This window comes from Dipteris shenzhenensis, chromosome 32, assembly GCF_047967505.1.
Source record: "Dipteris shenzhenensis isolate YYH24624 ecotype China chromosome 32, Dip_SZ_1.0, whole genome shotgun sequence".
Taxonomy (NCBI): Eukaryota; Viridiplantae; Streptophyta; class Polypodiopsida; order Gleicheniales; family Dipteridaceae; genus Dipteris; species Dipteris shenzhenensis.
The window spans coordinates 1521837-1537282 of NC_141627.1; the positions used below are offsets into that span (position 1 = coordinate 1521837).

At 49.6% G+C, this 15446-nt stretch overlaps 1 protein-coding gene across 2 annotated transcripts in view; it reads left to right on the forward strand.

Moving 5' to 3' along the window:
• Positions 1-1440: 1440 nt before the first annotated feature.
• The window catches only part of LOC147880161 (cytosolic endo-beta-N-acetylglucosaminidase 1-like), a 68359-nt gene continuing 54353 nt past the window's right edge, over positions 1441-15446 (forward strand). For both annotated transcript variants that reach the window (XM_087370978.1, XM_087370979.1), the window contains exons 1-6: positions 1441-1882; positions 1997-2134; positions 2240-2349; positions 2429-2540; positions 2627-2734; positions 2824-2936. In XM_087370978.1, coding sequence (XP_087227104.1) covers positions 1448-1882; positions 1997-2134; positions 2240-2349; positions 2429-2540; positions 2627-2734; positions 2824-2936 — 1016 coding nt within the window. In that variant the 5' untranslated portion in view covers positions 1441-1447. The remainder of the gene's footprint in view (positions 1883-1996; positions 2135-2239; positions 2350-2428; positions 2541-2626; positions 2735-2823; positions 2937-15446) is intronic.

The following is a 15446-nucleotide window of genomic DNA, read 5'->3' on the forward strand; positions in this document are numbered from 1 at the left end:
GTTGGGCAAGTATGGGCATGGCATGGGACACCATGTGGTAGAAAATGATTGGATCCTTAAAAAGCGGGTGGACAAAAGCTTGGGCAGCTAGACTCCTCCGCCCATGCTTTGAACCATGGACCCCATTGGATGAAGGCAAGAGCTCAACCAATAAGCTAAAGCCTACCTCAGTGTTCAAAGAAAACTTGCAAAATGTATACAATGAATGTCATTTTCACTTGTAAAAAATATTCTCTCAGTTTTGTAAGAAATTTGGCAATTTAATTATATTTTAGCTTTAAAATCTTCTAAAGATAAATCTTCCAAATTTTGAAACTCCAAGTTTTGTGATTTGGTAACACTAGCCTACGTGCTGACAAACATGGGACTTGTGACCTTGTTCGTTCGCACTATGTGTAAGCACAACTGCCCATCTCTCATAACTAAATGGGCAAGCGTGAGGAATCAACTAGGTTGTTTACACACCGCCAAAGGGTGCCCAAGTACAACTCAAGGTGCAGGCACCCAAAAAGGGTCTTGGGTAGTCTTGAATGGTGCACCCATGTGTGCTAGGTGCCCATCATGGTAATTAAAATTGAGTGCCCACCCATAGGGACCCCCTTACACACCACCCAACAGCTGCAATGGTCTTGTAATTTGCGGGACCCTAAACACAGAGTTGATTAGGAGATTTGAAGGGTGCCCATCATTAAGTAGCCCAAGCTTGGCTCCTTAAGGAAGGGCAGGACGTGGAGTCATGTAGGACGGGAAGGTTTGGTCATGGGTCATGTGTGTGTAACAAGATGCACACCCATCATTAAAGAACACCTCCTATTCAATCTGTCACCCATCTGTGTGTTGCCAAGAGATGGGCATCTTTGAGTGCACGTTCCATAGACGGCGAAAGCGAGTGATCCTTGAATGAATGGACGCCTATGAGTGCACTTTCCATAGACCACCAAAGAGTTCTCCATGGGTGTAAGTGCCTCAGAGAGAAAACTTGGCTCTCGAAAAACAAAACGAAATAGTGCACGTTCCATAGACCGCGAAAGCAAGGGATCCTTGAACGAATGGACTCTAGTCTCTATGGATGACTACTATTTGAAAAGTTATTCCTTATTGAAAGGCTCATTTGTGCATACACATCTGAAAACGCCAATGACATTAAGAGGTATGTGGTACTCGTGAGTTGTGTTGTGGTGCATAGCAAGTTTTAGACAGATTACCACATTAGGCCTTTTCCCATGTAGTTATATTCAACATCATGAGTTTCTACAGAGGAGGCCCACGTACCCAACCAGGTGCGGCTAGGGGCAAGGGATTGTCGGCTAGCCCCTAACCGCACCTGGTTGGGTACATGGGCCTCCTCTAGCCGGGTACGCGGGCCTCCTCTCTAGAAACTCATGATGTTGAATATAACTACATGGAAAAAGGCCTCTTTCCCATATGGCAAAACTTTTGTGAGGTGATGGTGCCCCTCTTACATTCCATACGCTCACTGTTCAGGTTGCTTGGCATTGCATCAACAGATTCTCACTCCATCATCTCCTCCATGGATGATTTTCCTCCTCCAGGTTTGCCCGTTTCTTTCCCGCTTATTTCCCTTGATCAGCTCGCCGATCCTTCCTATTTTGACTCCTTTCATTTCGCCTTCAACCAATGTTCCATCCCTCTTTCCCCCTCCAGAAAGCCCTCCTCACAAGAACAACGCCCCAGGCTTCTGGTCTGCCATGATATGATGGGGGGATATCAGAACGATAAATGGATTCAAGGCAGTGGGAACAGTGAGGCCTATTCGCTGTGGCATTGGCATTTGATCGACATTTTCGTCTACTTTTCGCACTCGCTGGTGACATTGCCTCCCCCTTGTTGGATAAACACAGCCCATAAACACGGTGTACAAGTGAGTTACTAAGCCCACGCGTTGAGCCATTGGTGGAAGCAGTTCTAGCTGGAAACCCGCTCTTTTTTAGCTCAGGGATCCATTCATCTGAAATAGATAATTGGTTGCATTCAGGTGTTGGGCACCTTCATTACCGAGTGGGACAACGGAAAAGCTGTATGCAATCGACTGCTGGCATCGAAAGAGGCGGCGGACATGTATGCTGCTCTATTGGCTAACCTTGCAGCGCGGTTGGGATTTGATGGATGGCTGGTACGCTTGAATAGGGCTTACTCCTATCACAAGCTAATCTTTTGTCTCTTTAAATATATGTTATTCCATGCCATGACATCGTGACATTTTAAAATCTGGCAACAGATAAATATTGAAAACGAGGTAAAGAGCGAGCATTTAGATAATCTCCTGGAATTTGTAAAGTTACTTACCATTTACACGCATGAGAGGGTGCCAGGCTCGGTGGTCATCTGGTAATTCCTTATTACTTATTCCGCTTACTTTTTTCTGCAAACGTCACCTTCGTGACCTTAATTTTCAACGTAATGACAGGTATGACAGTGTCACGAAGAATGGAAAGCTAAACTGGCAAGATCGTCTGAATGACGAGAATAAATGTTTTTTTGATTTATGTGATGGAATCTTTACGAATTACACTTGGAAGGTAATCATCGCTAAAGGAACAGATACTTTCTTCTGAATGCCATGCAGTCTACCACTCCTTGCATCAACTCCCAATTGCTTTCGCAGGCACATTATCCACGAGAGTCTGCTATCAAAGCTGGTCCAAGGCGTTTTGATGTGTATATGGGTGTTGATGTTTTTGGAAGAAATACGTTTGGAGGAGGTGGCTTCAAGGTAATTCCTTCCTGATTTTGGGACGAAACACAAATGGTTATTATGTGTTCTTTCTCTTAAATGCGTTTTCTTTTGGCATCCTATTGTAGAGCAATGTTGCATTAAAGGCTGCTAGAGAGGCTGGTGTCTCGGCTGCAATCTTTGCTCCTGGCTGGGTCTTTGAGACCAAGCAAGGTCCTACTTTTCCAGCTGCACAGAATCAGTATGTCCATTTCTAATTATTAGATGCGGTTGTGTCTACTACAGCTGTTTTTTTGGTTCATTCTTTCAGAGTTTGTGTCACTGAGCTTGCTAAAGTGATGAAAATGTGACTCTCTACAACAACAAAACGTGAAAGAGAGCGTAAGCACTCTGTTTGATCAGTTCTGGTCTTTAGTGCTAGCACTTTTCGTGTATTGAAATTTGCAGAGAAGTCACGAAATTCAGCAGATGGCCTTGTTTTTAAATTGTATGCCAGTGACACACATCCCACTGGAGTTTAGATTTGACCATTTAGGCATGCCGGCGTCAGTTAGAGCTGCAGTCAGAGCTGGACTTAGCCCATAAAAAGTCCCAACATGTGTAGTACCTTTAATCTAGCGAAGGATTCTTTTGGCTGCCAGCCAATGGCTGGACTTAGGATGTGCCATGTATTGACTTACACAATTCACAGCTTTTAAATGACAAGTCTAGCGGTCATAAGATAAATCAAGCTGCCCTCTAACTGTATATACAAAATGGCATCCACATCTAGCTTATTAACATCAGCATCCAATTTCAATCCTATCTCCAAGGGAGTCGAAATTGGTTTGTTATGCTACATGTGGGTTTTCCAGCAAGCTTTAGCATATACTGTTTGATTGTGACAAAAGTCCCATTAGTGTGCTCCTATACTTCTATGCCCAAAAAATAATGCAGCTGTCCCAAATCTGTCACGTCATTGATTCCGTGTAACGATGACATCATTCACATAGAGAATGAGAGGAATGAAGCTGTATATTATTTTTTAAAATTAAAGCCTTTGTCATGCCAAATGTCTGAAATAAGCACATATCTTGGATCTAGGTGCGTGCTTAATTCCATAAGGTGACAAGTTGTGCTCTCGTTCATTCTTTTCAAAACCAAGTGGCTGCTGCATATAGACCTTATCCAAGTCTCGATTTAAGGAGGCTGATTTGACATCCGTCCACCACAGGGGCATGAGAAGTGTGTTGCCAGTGCAACGAATGTAAGAGTTTCTTAAAAATCAACCTACTCTTCTTGGGAGTACCTTTTGGCAAGTAGTATTGCCTTGTATTTTCAATGGATCCATTTGCTTTGGCCTTGCTTTTGTGCACCCACTTGCATCCTATCACATTTTTCCAGGTGGAAGGGCAACCTTTTCAAGTGTTAATCTTGACAACGACATTCATTTCTTGTTTCATGGCATTCTGAATTCTTCTAACGCACATGCTTATCTACGCGAGTGAAACTTAGAGGGTGCAATTTTGCATCCTTGGTAATTTCTCTTATTTCATCTTGGCTTCATAGAGCTGCTGCTGTTCCTGTTTTCCCACCTGTGGGGGCAAGTTTTGATCTTGCAAATTCTTTCTTGGGTTCTCCTAGGGTTCACTTTTGGGTGACAGATGTAGGGGAGCATCCTCTTCCTTTTATCTCTTCATCTACCCCAAAATCTTCCGCCCCCTCCCCCCCCCCCTTTGTGTGTTTTTGGACTTGGTAGCTTCCCCCTGTCTTTCCCCCCCTCTTGTTTCCCTCGAATCCTTTTCCTCTCCTCCCACATAGGGGGGTGGCTTGTTTGACCCACCTTCTGATCCCTTGTTCCCCTTCCCTTCCACACCTTGCTTCTTTGACCTCTTCGCTCATGCTCCTACTAGGGAAGTCATTCTATGAGGACTTTTAAGGAGAGTTGAGCCTTGGAATTTTGATGGACGTTTCGTGTGATTATCTCCACAAATTGGAGATCATAGTGATTTGTGTTTGTCTTGGGAAGGATTGTTTGCTGGGCGCCTTAGGCAACAAGGCTGAATTGGCCTGTGGGGCTTCCTTTTTGTAGCAGTGAACAATGAGGTATGATCCCACAGGTCTTTGATCTTTCTTTAGGGAGTAGATGCTAGCTTTCATGGGACGATGGTTGGGCTCGATAAAACATGTAGATCATGTATGGGAACAAGGCGAAAGTTGGAACTAACCTTCTCTCTTGGCATGCCTTGCACTGGTAGATTGTTGATTGCTTGATGGCTCCCATCCCTAGGCCTCGTGTAGCTATTGGCTCCTTCCGAATGTGGCTACAAGTGACTAGATCCAATTGATCTAGATCTTGAATGCCTCAGGATCCTTATTAACATCCATGCATTAGCATGCCAATAGGAGAGGATACCCTTCTGACGTGAGCTTGTTGAGTGTTTACCAGATGTCGACTCTTGGGTGTTGGAGGTGACATGAACAACTAGGCTCGAGGAGGCCAAGTTGGGAAGCATTACATTTTCTACCATGGAGAGGCATGTGGAGCAGCTCAACTTTGCTAGTAGAGGGCACGATGCTTTGCGCTCGCTAGGACCATGGGGAGCATAAGGTTATCTTTGGTCTACACTATGATGATGGACTCTTGGAGAGGTTTGACAGATTTTATATGGGTGACTGGGTTTTATACAAAAGAAGGATCCACTAGGATTTTGGTAGGTATGACAATGTCAGATCACTCGCCCTTAGTCTTATATTTAGAGCAACCACGCCAGGGGCTCTTGTAGAGGGAGTGCAGGGGTGCTCTTTGGTTGTGGCTGGCCTTTGGTGGCTGCCCCTTTTCCTTCTTTTAGGCTTTTCTTTGGCTTAGGACTTGCACCAATTGTATTTAGTAGAGAGCCAGTCCCTTCACTTTCTTTTCCACCCTTTCGTCTCAATACAGGGTGTAGCGTTTTTTGCTTGTTTTTGGTGGTAGAGATTTTTGGTGGAAACCCTTGGTTTGGCTAGAGGGGCTCCATGGCAACACCTCGAATCCCCTAGCTGTCAAAGTTCTCCTTTCGCCAAGTGACAAGCAATAGGTGAAGCAAGTAGTGGAATCACTTCAGGACAGGGTAGTTGTGGGCAGCACTCCATGGAGGAGACAGGTGAGAGATTGGATCCAGGCTAGCTTGGCACTAGAAGGGGACTCGTTAAAGTTTTCCTTTCACTAGGTGACAAGCAACATGTGAAGCAAGCAGTGGAATCACTTCAGAACAGGGTAGTTGTGGGCAGAATAGTCGGCCTCACTCCCTCGAAGAGACATGTGAGAGATTGGATCCAGGCCAGCTTGGCACTAGAAGGAAACCACATCTAGGTGGTCACCATCCATGGAAGAGGTGTCTTCCTCGTCGAGTTAAGGCTCTCGTGGAGCGGAGCCCCATTCTCTACAGCCAGCCTTTTGCTTTTGGCGACACCTACAAACAGCCACAATGATGAGTCAAGCGTTGTAAGGCCGAACTGCTTGAGCTCCTGCAATCCCCGCTGCTCCTCCCCTTCTCCCTTTGCCTCTTCTTCCTCTTTGCCTCTCTTTCCCCTCTAGTCCTCTTCCCGCCCCCTTCCCCTTGTTGCGCAAACTCACAGTGCCCCCCGGCCTTGTTGGAGTGCCTCGCAAGCCCTTCTGGCCTCGGATCTGCCCCGCCGTAGAGTCTAGGCACCATGGGCACCTAGGGTGCACCTTCGTGGCACATAGGGCCTCCTTGCCAGCCTGCGTTGGCTACGGGAGCCCTCGTGCCAAGCTTGGGCCCTCGCTTGGGCCTGGTGGTGGATGCCCCTTGTGTGGGGGTTGTTTGCTAGCCTTAGGGTTGGCTGCGCCTTCTTGAGGTGCCTCATCCCTTCACAGCCTGCTTCTAGGCAGCGTTCGGTGCTACCTAGATGTGGGAAGCTCCTTCGCCAAAGGTTTTTGCAGCCCCCTTATCGTTTCAACTTTCTCCCTACCTTTTTGGCAGCATGTGCCTCAGTCAGTGGAGGCGGCTGTCCTTCACTTTTTTATTTTCTCTCTCCTTCCGCCCCCTTCCCTTTCCTCAGCGGTGGCTCTTTGCTCATCTTGGAGAGATTTTTCTTGTCCGTGACCTTGGTCTGGCTTGAGGGGCTCTTATGGCAGCACCCTCGAATCCAATGGCCGTTAAGGTTCTCCTCTCTCCGGAAGATAAGAAATAGGTCAAAAAGCAGTTCAATCATTGTAAGATAAAGCAGTGGTAGGCATGATTGTGGGCCTTACTCCTACGAGGCGACATGTGCGTTAATGGATCCACGCGAGCTTAGCACTGGAAGGTGACCACATCAAGGATGCCACCATCTATGGTAGGGAATCTTTCACCGACAGCAACGCTCATCAGAGACTACCCGGGCCCTTATTGAGTAGAGCCCTATCTTCCTGGACCCGCACATGGTGTATCTTTTCCCGTGGTACCATGGATTCACAGTGGAGGACATGGACACGACACATTGCATTCCCCGCTTTCCAATGACTCTCTGCTTCTCGGGGCTCTTGAGAGTATACCAAGCCATGCTCCTATCCATAGGTCGAGAGTTTGGCATGGTGCTGAAGTCCCCACCAGATACATTAGCGTCAGTTGTAGTGGATGTTGGGATCCCCAGACTTTGACTAGTGGTGAAGTGCGCGGAGTCTCTCCCAAAGGAGATCTACCTCGAGACACTAGACGGGGTCGAGCTTGGTCAGCGGGTGGAGATCTTAGGGTTATTGGGCCAGTGCCTTTGATATCGTTTGATGGGACACGTGGCATGCGATTGTCCTAGAGGACAGAGACGGTCGCTCCCCTTTCTCGTAGGGGCACCTGGGATAGCAGAGTGCTCCACATGCAGAGAAAGAAAGAAAGAAAGAAATATTAACGTCCACGGGAGACCTCGTGGGCCTATGGGAGAAAGTGCATAGAAAAGCGAACTCATACAAGCCTCAGTGGGCTGAAGCAAAGGGTACGCTAGGACCCTTGTTGAGTACTACTGAATACTAGTCTATGCTAACAGAATCATAATCCTATGAATCAATCTATCCAGGCGTTGGGACGAAACCGAACCCTGGTACAGTGATGGCTCTTTGGTGGGCTGCAAAAATGTCTTGTATCTGCGTCTATCGAGCTGTCTCGCGCTGCGGTGGGGGGCGCGGTCTCCTTGCTCTCTGGACTCTCTGGGCTATGTCTAGAGTGACCCCTCGTCTTTGTCAGTCTTCCCTGAGGAAAGCTGTGATAGGTTGGACCTCAATAGAGTGTACTCTGGGGGCTTTCTGTTGCACATGTGGCCTCTGCGCCCCTCTCTCGGTGGTATTGTGCCGGCTGCTCATCCTCATATCGGCTAGCTCCTCTTCCTCCACTCCACTGTGTCCGGGGGTTGACTCAAATGTATAGAAGTCTGTGACGTGCTGCTGTGCCCGGTCACCCTCTATGTTTTGTAGTGGTCTGACCATCCCCTGTTGCTCTTTGATCTGTCGTAGAAGCGCCTCCCTGTGTCGCCGCATCTCCATCAGATAAAGCTTGATACAGACCTAGTCATGGAAATGGATTAGTCGTGACAAAGGACCGAAGCCACTCCCCTCTAGGTAGAGACAGTGGTAGCGTCCCTGAATCTCATCGTAGGTTGGTCAAGCACAAAGAAAATGCTCCTTTGTCTCGACCGCCCCCAGTGTACATAGCGTGCAGACCCGCTGCTCTCTAGGTATACCCGTTGCTCTCCTTGCCTCAATCCTCAGCTGATGGGATGAAACCTGCATCTGACCAATGGCAATCCTCAGTGCATGAGATACTCCTCTATCCTCGAGATATTGGGGGTCTGATAATGAATCCCTCCTTTGATACTCTCAGGAAGTGGCCGTGATAAAATTGGGTCTTGGTGGGAAGCTCCTGGTCCCCCCCCCAAGTCCGGGATGTGTGAAGCTGGAGGAGGTCTAACTGTATGATACGGTTGATCTCATCTTGCGGGATCGACTTAGGAGGTGCATCCATGCTGTACCGAAAGGGGGGAAGCCTGTCCATCTGGATACTGTGCTTGGCAAGCCATGTAGATATGTGTGCATACCATGTGTCTGCCCCGCTCTCTGCGAGTCGTCTGGATGACTCTAGGGCCAACCTCGGAAGTCTCCAATGGGGTAAGTCCCAGGCTCTATGGATGAAAGTCACTATCTGAAAGATGGCATCAACTTGGAGAGGTGTCATGGCGAACTCTGCCTGTACTATCTCATGTGGAATTGAGGGCTTACATCGGATCATCCTGGATCCCATCGTCACCTGTAGCGGCCACCTGTAGCGGCTCGAAGCTCCTTCAGTCTGTCCTCGGAAGATCGCACCCCCACCCCCAGAAAGGTGCTACATATATGACAGTCGGCCGCATTAGTGTGTTGAAAAGCCAGCGCTTCGTCGGTGGATCTTGGAAGTGTGCCTGGAAACATTGCCGCTCTAGTCTAGCCAAAGCACTACGCCCTCATGTGAGTTGTGCCTGGGCTGCATGTTTCATCGTGAAGATGGGTCCTGTGAAGACTGCTCCCAAATATGTGTATGACTGCTTTATCTCTACTGGTTCACCACGATAGGTGAAAGTAAGTCGGTTAGTCACTGCTCGTGAGGTGTTGAAGATCATAATCTTAGTTTTCCCAAGGTTGACCGTCAGATCTCTCTCTCTGCAAAACACCTCTAATGCCTCCAGATCTCTCTGTAGCCCCTCCGCTGAAGAGGATATAAGGACTATATCATCGGCATATAACAATATCTATATGAGGAGATCCCCTAATAATGAGCCCTTGCCACCTAGGCGATCTATGAAAGATGCGATCTTATCAATGTAGAGTCCAAAGAGAGTCGGTGAGAGAGGGCAGCCCTGCTTCACCCCAATGGCGCTCTCGACCCAATCCGATAGACCGCTTGGGGCACGGACCCTGCCTCATATAAGCTCATCACACCCCAAATCACCATCTTTGGGATCTGCATCTCTTGTAGTCTTCTGATCATGCGGGATCGTGGAACAGTGTCAAAGGCTTTTCGAAAGTCTACGAAGCATGTGTGTACTCTCTGATGTTTGGACCTCGCCTCCTCAATGATAGCCCTCAGAGTGCAGATGTGGTCTAGAGTAGAGTGCTGTCTCCTGAATCCTGCTTGCCCTAGTGCTCACTGCCCTCGTGCCTCTGTATGACTGATGATCTCTCTCTCTAGTACCGATCCATAGATCTTGGCCAGTGTGTGGCCAATCATGAGGGTGCGATAGTTCCCGGTGTCCATGAGGTTTCCTGCTTTGTGTACCGGTACGATAGTAGTGGTGCTCCATGCTGGTGGGAAGCCGTGACAAACTGCAAGGTTAAACATATGTGCAAGGATCGGTGCTAGGACCTCCTGCCCATGTGCGAAGTGCTCTGTCCGAAGGCCTTCGTGATCCTGCGCTTTCCGGTTGTGGAGTCGGCGAAGTGCAGCCTGCACATTTTGCGTAGTGAATAGATGACAGGTAGTGGGCCTGGGCATAGAGGACATGTCTGGCGGTGTCTGCCTCGGGACATCATATAAGGAGCATGCATAAGTGTGCCACACGCCCGGATCCGTGATGGGGATGGGTGGCTTCTTCTCCGAGAAGAATCCCTACCTTGTGGTTGGGTCTCCTCTGCGAAATGATCTAATCATCTCATCCATCCTATGTGTGAGGAAGGCTCGTCTCTTGCGGTGTGTCAACTGCTGAAAGATCCTGTGTGCCTCATAACTGACCCAAGGCTCGCTTCCGTGTGAGGTGGGCTCTCATCTCTGTGCATTCATCATCTAACTAGGGGTTTTGAGGCATCTTCCCATCTTGTACCTGTGAAGATCGGGTCGTAGGAAAGGATTTGGTGGCAGCATCTTGTATCATTGTGACAAGGGTGGCTGAGGCGTGGGCGAGGTCTAAATCAGCCTCCACTAAGGCTGGAAGTTCTCTGGCTAAGTGACACACATACACTGGATCAAGGGCACGGTCAAAGTGGGTCTGGGTCTGGGTCCGGATAGCGGTAGGAACTCTCCCTGTGCCTGGTGTAGTAGCACGAACATCGAAGGCCAGATATGAGTGGTTGGCTCCAAGTTGGGGGGGGGGTATGGTGAGGTCATGTATCGGTGAGACAAAAGCCAATGGGCCCAGTAGGTAGTCCACTATGCTAGTCCCGCCTCCATGTGGGAAGCATGTGAATCCCACAGATGATGGCCATCTCTGAAGGCCATTGTAGATGATGAGGTCGTGGACAGCTCCCAACTCAAGCAGGTGTCGCCCGTATGCTGTCACATGTGAAGTATCTACAGAAAGTCTCTGGACAGCTCCCAACTCAAGCAGGTGTTACCCGTATGCTGTCACATGTGAAGTATCTACAGAAAGTCTCCGAATCCCAAGTTCTGCTGCATCTAACTCTGGCATCATGTGGGGGTCTCTCTCATATGTGAAGTCAAGTAAGCCCACTTGCTTATTCCTCCCAAGTAGATTTTGGTCCCCTCCAGGGATGCTTGCATGCTCATGAGGTTGGACTTATTGATTGCAGTCCGGAGTTTCAGCACTAATGGTCTTGTTGGTATCTCCGTCTTCCCTACCCTTCAAGCTGTCTCACATGTAAGGTTGACTCCCAGCTTGGCAAATAGGGCTTGAGCATCTGCCATTGGGGTATCTCCCATTGTGAAACCTCTAACTAGGACATTCATTACTTTACCGGCCTTTCTCTAGTGTCTCAGAAATGAACTCTTTTTTGGGAGCTGCTGATCCCTTTTTAACAACTTCTGTCCATTCAAGCATCACTTCTTTCCCCTTGTTGAGCTGTTGTGCGAACTCAGCATGCTTACCATTCATGGTAGTCTGCATGGCCTCCATCGCTTTCTTAAGAGCTGCATTTTCTGCTTGAGCTCATCCATAACTTCGCTGCCTCCATCTGATGTTATTTGCTTGCCCTTCATTTGTTGTAGCTCAGTCCCCAATGTGAGTAATTGGTCTTGTAGCTTGGTCTGCTCATTTTCCCATTCTGCTCTCTCCTTCTCCCATTCTTCTTTCTTGGCCTTCTCCTTCCTCCATTCTTCTTGTATCTTCCCACCTTGTTTCCGAATCTCAGCCAGTGTTTTGTCAACATGCGCTTTCTCAGCCAATAGGGCCACATTGGTGGCCTCCAAGCTGTCTATTTCTTCTATCAGCACGAGGCAGATTTTGTTGAGACATGTGAGTACATCTGTGGTACCTTTATGTGCTGTCCCTACTGACAGGGCTGCCATAGCTGTCTCCAAAGCTTGTTTTCCCCATGTGTCTTCTACTCCCACTCTTGTAGGCATGGTATCGCTGCTAACTGTTATTTTTTTTTTCTTCACCCCCTTTTCTTGATCAAAGCTGACAGGCTGGTCTGACCCCAGCATGCGCGCAGACAGCAGCACTTGCAGCATGAGTCCCAGACCCCTTGGGTGGAGCCATCTGAAGGGAAGTGGACCAAAGCTGGAAAGAAAAAGAAAGGCATAGAAAGCAAGGTGAACAACTGTAGAGGAAAGACAAAGGCAAAGGAGAAGTTGTGGGCAGAGAGTGAGGCCACTTCCTAGGTGCAGGATGTGCACCCAGGAAGCACCCCCTCCACACGCCCTTAGACGCCATAGGATGAGACTTTGTTAGATCTTCCGGAGTACCCCAAGTGGATTGGGGCCCAAGGCACACATCCATAGGTACAGTAGCAGGGTGCGGGATCCTTCGAGCTTTCGACGTCAATGCCCTCGATACCGTCTGATGGGACACGTGGCACACGATTGTCCTAGAGGTCAGAGATGGTCGCTCCCCCTTCCTCGCAGGTGCACCTGGGATAGCAGAGTGCACCACATGCAGAGAGACCCCAGCATGCACGCAGACAACATCACTAGCAGCATGAGTCCCAGACCCCTTGGGTGGAGCCATCTGAAGGGAAGTGGACCAAAGCTGGAAAGAAAAAGAAAAAGCACAGAAAGCAAGGTGAACAGAACTGTAGAAGAAAGGCAAAGTCAAGGAGAAGTTGCGGGCATAGAGTGAGGCTACTTCCCAAGCGCAGGATATGCACCTAGGAGCACCCCCTCCACATGCCCTTAGATGCCAGAGGATGAGACTTTGTTTGATCTTCCGGAGTACCCACAGTGGACTGGGGCCCAGGGCACACATCCTTAGGTACAGTAGCAGGCTGCGGGATCCTTTGAGCTTCCGACGTCAGCTGCCCCATCTACCAGGCCCCCTGTTGCCCGGCCTTGGGACCACAGGGGCCGATGCAACAGAGGGGCACTTGAGTTGCAGTAGGTTCAGCGATTGCCTCCTCTTCCACTAGCTATCCCCCCCCCCCCCCCTCGCATCCTTACTCCCCTTTGCCCGCACCTCTTGCTGTAGTTTCCTTCACCACGTGGCCTTCCCTCTCCCCTGCCCCACCCCCTCACGCTCCCCCTCCCCTCCCCCTTTTGCTACAACAGCCCCTTTCCCCTCCTTTGCCTCCAGCTGCTCATCCAGGCCGGAGGTGGTCCCTCATCCCATGGGTAGGGGGAAAGCCGAGCCTCTCTTCCCACCGCCCCTTCAGGCGGAGAGATCTACCCAGGACACAGCCTCTTCGACCACGTCCAAAATGGTGGGTCGTTTCTTTCAGCCACCACCGGGTCTAAGACTGCGCCTTGGGCAGCCATTGCCGAGGGAGTTCTAGAGACTGGGACCGTGGAATTATCTTGAGGTCATACAGCCTCTCAAGGGGGGCTCTATCGGTGTGGTCGGCTCTCGCACTCGTTCTTTTTGGGGACTTCCCTTTGCCTCCACCGGAGAGGAGCAGTGGACCCCATCTTTGTTCAACTAGATGATGAGTGAGCATATGTATTGCATGATGGAGGAGTGGATGGGCCCACAGGGGATCGACCTGTGGCTCAGCCACAGACTCTGCCACAGGGGATCGACCTGTGGCTCAACCACAGACTCTGCCACAGGGGATCGACCTGTGGCTCAACCACAAACTCTGCCATTTATCAGCTTGGCTTTTCGCATCGCACTCGGGAGAGGGCTTGGCAGTTGACGTGATCCGTTTGTCCCTAGAGGTGGAGATCTCGCATCCGACCTATTGGACGCTTCAGTAGTGTGTTGACAAGCTTAGGGTAGACGTTTCCTTCATGATGCAGTGGGCTCGGAAGGTAGGAATTGCAGCGTCATGCCTCTTGTGCACAGATGCACAGATACGAGCTACTCCCCTTCCAAGGCCCCCCCCCCCCCCAAAATCTCAGAAGTCCGAGATTGTGTTGCAACCTTGTTCACTATGTCATCCTCCCCATGAGCTAGGCCATGGTCAGCTGGAATGTGCACGGTCTCCATGATCGCACACGGAGCCAACCGCAGTACGGCAAGAGACGAATAGTGGATTTTCTTATGGTTCAAGACCATATGTTTTCAACCGCAGATATCATCCATTACCATCACATGCTTCCGGGGAGAGGCTCAAAGGTGTGGCCTCTTGCTGTAGACTGTAGCGGAGGTGTTTGCATTTCAGCATCTCGGACAGTAGCTCCTAAGGTGTATGATCAAGGGGAGCTTATTACAGGTCGTGTAGTTGGGATGGGCCTCTGCATGGGTGAGTTCAGGATTGGCATCTTGAATGAGACACGATGGACTGCTGGAGCGCCTGGAACAATTTTCTGTTGGGGGCGACTTCAACAATCTAGAGTTTGTTGAGGACAAACAAGGAGGTGCTTCTTACGCAGAGATGCCTGTAGCAGAGATGACCACGTGGGAGCGGTTCCATCTTTGCGGTCAATGGTAGAAATCCGTGGAGGGAGGCGGAGTTTTCTAGGATCCCAGGCAGCCTCCACGTTTATTTTGGACAGAGGAGACACGATGGGCTGCTGGAGTGCCTGGAAAAGTTTTATGTTGGGGATTGGGCGCTGTATAGAGGGGGCTCTACAGGGATTCTGGCAGGCACCACGTTACCTGACCATTCCGTTGTGCTGCTACTCTTGGATCAGTCCCATAGAGGTCTTCCCCAAAGGGGGGTCCACATCGCAAACGAGCTCCTTCAGGATGAGGAGGTGCAGCAGGCAGTTGCAGAGATCTGGCATGTAACATGCGGAGACTTGCTGTGCGGAAAATAGATGAATATAAAAGGCTAACTCAAGCTTACCTAACTATAATGCACTGCTTTATTTATACATGGTTGCCAAATCGGCATACAAAACTGTGCTGAGACCACTCCCCTAACTACAACATGCGGGAGATGGAACTATGCTGCAGAAATAGGACACCCAAACCTCGCACCTATGCTCGCTGGAAGCGCTGTTGGAGGCTGGGAGCTAAGTCCTGAATTGAGGAAGTTGAGTGAGTGAAAAGGGGGCTGAAGGCCCCTTTATATAGGTCTGGGAACCAGCCAACCTTGGGCCAACACAACTGATTGGCTGGTCGGTTTTGGCTGACCAGGTTGCTGGCCCTTGCCTACAAAAGCAGGCCCTTTTTGGCCATTTCAGGCAGGCTAGGCAGCCAGTTGTCACTGCCACCTGGGATTGACCCTGGTGCATGTGACATTCGCCTCTTCCGAACTTGTTGCTAGGTGGATACCTAGCAATGCTTTGCACTGGCGACCCGAACTGCTCCGCCGTGGCTGGTGACTTTGGGAACTGGGAACGACCCCTTGTAGCTCATGCGTGACTCGTCCATGGACTAGGGCTCACAACAGGGTCATGGCATACAAAAAATGGGTTAGACTGTGTGTCACCACGCTCCCTAGTGTAGGGGTGCACGTGACCCACTCCCCTTAACTACGGCATGCGGGAGATGGAAC